Source organism: Merops nubicus, unplaced genomic scaffold, assembly GCF_000691845.1.
Source record: "Merops nubicus isolate BGI_N331 unplaced genomic scaffold, ASM69184v1 scaffold18311, whole genome shotgun sequence".
Taxonomy (NCBI): domain Eukaryota; kingdom Metazoa; phylum Chordata; class Aves; order Coraciiformes; family Meropidae; genus Merops; species Merops nubicus.
Genome location: NW_008586438.1, coordinates 8,182 through 14,641, shown reverse-complemented (window position 1 = coordinate 14,641; position 6,460 = coordinate 8,182). Strand labels below are relative to the sequence as shown.

The following is a 6,460-nucleotide window of genomic DNA, read 5'->3' as shown; positions in this document are numbered from 1 at the left end:
ATCAGAATGCACCAAAAAGAGTTAACGATCAGAATTACGCTGCTCTTCTCTAAACTGGAGAATTCTGGCATCAGAGAGTCAGACACAGGGGCAACAGTGCCTCACACATTCCGGTGAGGCACCAAGAAACCAGTTCAGAAGTTCCTGCGCGCTGAGGGCTCCGGCAGCACCATTTCTGTGTCAGTGACGCACGCTGGCTCGGCGCCGCCATCCAGCACTGTTGGAGAATGAAATCTTCTTAGCAGTGTATGAACGTGGCATGAACGTTTGATTCCCAACATGCAGAAGGAAAATACAAACTGCTAAAAACAAGAAGAATAAAATGAGCTCTCCCAACACTCTAGAGCAAAGGCAGGTGGAGGAGCTGCGAGGAATAGACGGGGTAGCCGAGGGGCGGGTCGGCAGCCTGCACGGTGAGGTTGCGCAGCAGCACGGGGTGCGCCTGGATGCTGTACCGCTCCTCGTCGTCGTTGGTGGCGTACAGCAGCTCCCACGACAGGTTCGCCCACTGCCCTCGGACGGCCTCCGCGTTCAGCTTCCCCACCTGCACCAACAGTTCCTGAAGAGTGAGGACTCGCCCGGTGTAAATTCCCTTTAAGAACAAAAGGACCCAAATGTTCGGAACGTTCTCCAGGAAGATACATGAGCATTTTTGGTTACAAAGCACTAAATGAAGCTTTGGGGCTACTGACTACAAATACCATCCCTTTAAAAATGGCAAAGCACAGAAACCCATTCCCTCAGTTCAGTCCTTCCGTCTAGGAAGACAGTCAGGACATCTTGCTGCAGGTGAAGAATGACGCAGTGTGATTTCCAACAACAGTTGAAATGGAGCACAAACATCATGTTTATTTGCACAGCCTTCATATTTTGGAACATGATTAAAAACAACCCAACCTTAACCCTTGCTTAGAATCATAGAATCGTTTTTGGTTGGAAGAGACCTTTAAGATCACGGAGTTGAACTGTTAACCCAGTACTGCCAGGTCACCACTAAACCATGTCGCTCAGCACCACATCCACACGTCTTTTAAATCCCTCCAGGGATGGGGACTCTACTGTTTCCCTGGACAGCCTGGTACAACGTTTAACAACCCTTTGGATGAAGAAATTTTTCCTAATGTCTAACCTAAAATGCTTACTAGTAATTTTTCTTCTTACCATGTTTGGGTCATGCCCCAGTGAAAAAAGGTATGGCTTTTCCTGAAGAACTGCTTGCTGCCACTCAAGATCCGATACCAGTCCGATGTACCAATCGTTCTCATATTCTTCCAGATAGTTAACCAGCTCTTCGAAGTTCTCAACTGGACCCAGGCTTGCTTTATCAACCATAAGTTTAAAAGTGTATCTGAAATGCACAGAAAGCCACATGGTAAATAGTGCAGCAAAAGACAGGAAGGAGGAAGAAAGCCTCTGCAGGCTGCAGAAGGTGGAGGGGCAACTCTCTAAGTTGCTGCTCACCAGCAGAGACACAGGACATTAGTAGAGGCATGCTTTTAGCTCACCCAGATGCAAAACACATTAGCTTAAACATCCCTCATTCCCCTCAAATACTGCTCCTGCTGCCTGATACGGGGAAGTGCCAAATATCTAACTCCATCACAATTCTCTTGCATTATGGGAACAATGAAAATGGGTTGGGTCTTGCCCACTTAGCACAGTGGATTTCCAGTGCTGGAGACAGCTGCTGTGGGAAGAGAAGAAGGAAGGAATCTCCCCGTCAGTCTTCACTGCCTCAGGTTACAGGCAACAGTGATATAGGAAGATGCTACAAATACATTTAAATGATTTGGTTTTAATGCGAACTCCTCTTAGCAAAATGATAGCTACTTTCAAAGCACAGGACTCTTTATACTTTTATAATCTGAGGGAATGTTTTTCTTTTACCTGAAGGCTTTTAACGCCAGCTGGAACAGCTCTGGTTTGCCAGTTAGCCAATCCAGACCAACAGACCACGGAATACCACCTGTGTACGCTCGGAACACGTGGTTTGGGGCAGGCACGGTGCTATCCAGTCCAAACAGACCAAAACAACACGACAGCACTCCATGGATGTATAAGTCTTTCAAAGCTTTATCTTTCATAAGTTCTTCCAGTAAATTGGAAGGCTTTTCTTTCAGATGAAAAAAATCCAGTTGACTCAAAATGAAGTGGTACCACTGTTCTGGAAACCTCTGCCTCATTTCATTGACTTTGGAAGAAGGCACTGGGGCTGTTCTCCACTCTTCAGGGATGCTCAATAGTTCCGAGTAAGAGCAACTAAATTCAACCCCAGGTAACACTCCCTGCTGTTTCCCTTTGTCTACAGCAGGAAGGCCAAGCATAACAGCCCTGTATAATTTATCTCCTGGTGACATTTCTTGTGGGACATCTTGGCTCTGCATTTCTACAGATCCTGGAATAGCCAGATGTACTTTTGGTGTAGTTTCTGACAGCCAAGGTTCTTTTCTGTCTTTCATTCTGCCACTGGGTTCAGGATCAAAAATGTCACTATCATCAGACCAGTCCTCAACTGTATCAACACTGAAGCTGCCTTCTTCCCTCACAGGCTGGGATCTTTCTGCTACACCACTGTGCTGAATTTCTGGAAAAGACCCTTTTTTATTCTTGTCGGCATTGCCTGAGCTTTCCCTTGTTTTTGATTTTTTATAACAATACTGGACAAGCATCCATACAAGCACTTTAATGAAATCATCTTTCAGATGCTTTAAATTCTCATGAGAGTCAATTATTCCAGATAGCACATTTCTAGCATCAGAATACAGCCGCACAGGTAGAACAGTACAAGGAGTCAAAATGTGTCCAAAATGGTGATTAGGAGAGAGAATCTTCATGTGCTCCTGATGTTCAAAGGCCATTTCAAAAATTTCATCAACTCTGTGAGCTTCAGCAGCATGACAGGATGTTTCCTGCAATTCTAGCCCCTAAAGCATAAATGAAACCAGTTTGGGTTTAGTCTTCCACAGTACACATCCTTAAATGCTAGCAAGATGTCTTCATTTATTCAGAAGAAAATTTGTTGCAAGAAAACAAGTTCCATTGCCACTATTTCCACAACTGAACCTACAATTCTAACTGGAGATAACAGTAATAGCAGAGCACTTGCTACAATATTAGGCACAGATCAATGTCTTATAAAAAATCTTTGCCTCATGCGGATCTTATTAGCCAGCTTATTAAAGATGTTGTGTCACAAGGTAGGTAATAAAAAGTTTCCCATCTGCTAAGCATGGTGGTTGCAAGACTAGTCAATATGGCAATGACACTCACCTTAAAAGAACTGCCTGTAACATCAGGGAAATTAGCTACCTTGAAATGTTATACAGCAAAATGTTTGCATGATTTCCAGACATTCATCTGTCAGTCCTCAGCATGCAGTTACCTTAACATTAACACCACAGTAAGTGAAGCCTTTTTCTAGTACCAATATCCACATCAGTCTATCCTGAAAGCGGCACAAGTAATGTGATCCAGGTAGAGAGAGACCTAGACAAGGAAAATAAAACAAAACAAGAACTATGGTACTGCTGTGGTATTATATTGATGAAAACCTTTTCTACACACCAGCTGTGTTCAACAACAAACACAAAATATTTCTGCATCAACATCAAAACCAGTTTAAGCTGGCTAACTAGTACCTTCAAATCTTAAAGAAACCAGCTGCAAAGTTACATCTTGAAACTGTAGCTCTCTCTTTGAAAGAGCTGTGGAAAGCTGGAAACGCCTCACACAGCTGCAGGACTGCAAGATTCGTACTGGACCAGGCTGAAGCAACCCCATCCTCAATTGCTTTTGTAAAGAGACCTTCATGATTAAAGATCATCTTTGGCTGCATTTTCAAACAGACAGTTCCCACTGTCACCTTAAGATGTAAAATTCTTATGATTGTTGATTACATTAAAGAATCATCATCTAGCACATAAGTATCTTAATGGCCCTGTGGAGTACAAAGTCTGTTTGTTATGGGAAAAAAAAAAATCTAACTCCATAAGATCTGTAATCTACACCACCAGTTCCTAAACTGACTGTCTATATTGCAGAACGATTAGAAAATATCCCTTAGGGTGTGAAATCCAGAGTGCAAATTATTCTGCTGAAGTGTCAGCTTACCAATGACATATCAGCACACCCATTTTATAGACACACAAATAGAGGCAGAGTGAGGGCACCTGCTCATCTTCAAAGATCTGTGAATGGGCATCATACACATTGAACACTAAAAGCAGTTGCAGTGCAAATCATCTGAAGTCTTTCCAAAACACTATGTCTGTGTAATAAATCTGATATCACTGTATTCAGTTTGACATCACCAAAAATACAGCCACACAAAATACACTGGAATTTAGAAATCAAGTCCTGAACAACTTCAGATCACACACTGAAGTAATCAGCACTCAAAAATTCCACGATCTGGCTCTCACTGTAAAAATTAGATGATACTTATGTCCAAAATACGGTACTTTTTCTCTCTTCTACCTATTTCAATAGAAAGCGCAATGCCAACCTTCCTTACAGCTGGTGATTGTACTGTACTTAAGTTCCAGCCTGCTGTGAACTTCTCCAACACAATGGCGCTGTTCTTAAGCATGATATTTGCTTCCAGTTTCTGACCTGCTTCTGCTGTCACTCATCTCCAAGTGACCACTCACTCGCACAGAGAATTTTAGTTCAGAATGTTGTAAGGTGAAATCAGTGAAACCAACCATTAAGCTGTAGTTAAAATTTAAGTAACCTTTTCTATCCCACTGAGCTAATGAAGTGCATTTTCTTGCTAACATTTTGACAAGATTTTAATTCTTTTCTCGCCAGCTGTTAAAGCTACTAGAACTCCTTTACACAGGAAGAAGTATGGTTTTAAATTAAAATAGAAACACACAAAGTGGTACCTCTCCCTTTTGAACTCATCTGAGAACACATTTTTTTTTTCTTGCTTGAAGACATTAATTCATAGATTTTCCCATCAAAGAAGAGACTTTTTCCCCCTCAAGGCTAGTCTTTTAAATTATTTAATCCACCACAGTCATGATGGCAATGGGTAAACCTTTCTCTAAAAAATATGTATAGATATAAAACAGATATTTATACATTTATCTGTAACATCTATTTTATATATAGAACATACCTAGGCTGATGTAGTAGACAAGATGAAATCTCTCTGTAGAAGAAAATGCTTCCTACTTTTATTTTGTTAGTACCTCTCTCTACACCAGTACTAAAACTGCAGCAAATGTTTCCTAGTAAAGCACTTGCATATAGTCTTCAGAAAAGAGTGATTAAGGTTAACTTCCACTGTCTTTAAATTTTTGCCCATTTTTTCTAGCCACAAACCATTTTCTAAGAGACTTAGTTAAATATTTGCCTCTTGCCTACGGGCAGCGATCTTTTGATTATTTAGGTTACACAAAGACTGTTTCTCAAGAAAACAAGCTTGCAATTTTAACAGTTATTCTGTCTCCAGCTGGGAAAAAGACTCATCATTTCTTCACCTCTGTTTATAGAATTCTGTGAAATACCCACCATGATGCCTTTCACAGGTTTTAAGACCACAAGTGTTGTTACAACACTACCCTAACTGCCTGCACAAGATAGGACATGAAGTCTTATCAGCTGGTTCTGTTCTCAACTGCTTACTGCTAGTTAGGCTACATCATGTTTTACAAACAGATTGTAAACACACCATATTGACCATACCTAATTAACACAGCCAAATTAGCAAAGCCACTTTGCAATCCTGAGTAATGCGATTGATCCAGAGAAAGACTCGTGGAGCAGGATCTGACTGGTTTGGGTTGGAAGGGAGCTTTACAGGTCACCTAGTCCAACACTCCTGCAGGGAGCAGGGACATCTGCAACTAGAGCAGGTTGCTCAGAGCCCGGTCCAACCTGACCTGGAACGTTGCCAGGGATGGGCATTGACCACCTCTCTTGGCAACCCGGGCCAGGGTCTCATCATCCTCAGTGTAAAAAATTTCTTCCTTGTATCTAGCCTGAATGTCCTCTCCTTTGTTTAAAACCATCACCCCTTGTCCTATCGCAACAGGCCCTGCTGAAAAGATATGTAAGACACAGCCACATGAACATGCAGAGTGAAGCACAGAGCCGTTTGACACACCTCCTCCTCCTCCTCTTCCTCCTCCCCTCTACTGACTATCAAGAGAACTCCTCAATTTATCACCCCTAATTAGGTGGGACAAGTCCTTTTATGTTTAGTACGAAAAGATTAGGATTGATACTGTTTCATCACCATTTAGTCCCTCCTTATTTTAAAGGATAACCTTAAGTACTTTTTACAAGAATGTAGTAAGGAGTAATGTCTGAGGATGGAAGCAATCACTTTTCCCTCAGCTGAACAATCTCCGAGTATCAGCTTTACCCTATGCCGCGAAGGGTGGTTTAAACCAGCTGTCACCATTCTCCTTTGTCCCACAAAATCACGTTTCCTACAACACTGAGCCACGTT

General features: G+C 42.0%; 1 protein-coding gene across 1 annotated transcript in view; it reads right to left on the bottom strand.

Moving 5' to 3' along the window:
• Window positions 1–340: 340 nt before the first annotated feature.
• Window positions 341–6,460, bottom strand: part of PCNXL4 (pecanex-like 4 (Drosophila)) — a 10,926-nt gene continuing 4,806 nt past the window's right edge. Inside the window, exons 7-10 of the mRNA XM_008948658.1 lie at window positions 3,383–3,492; window positions 1,888–2,924; window positions 1,162–1,348; window positions 341–592 (exon numbers count right to left, since the gene is read on the bottom strand). Coding sequence (XP_008946906.1) covers window positions 341–592; window positions 1,162–1,348; window positions 1,888–2,924; window positions 3,383–3,492 — 1,586 coding nt within the window. The remainder of the gene's footprint in view (window positions 593–1,161; window positions 1,349–1,887; window positions 2,925–3,382; window positions 3,493–6,460) is intronic.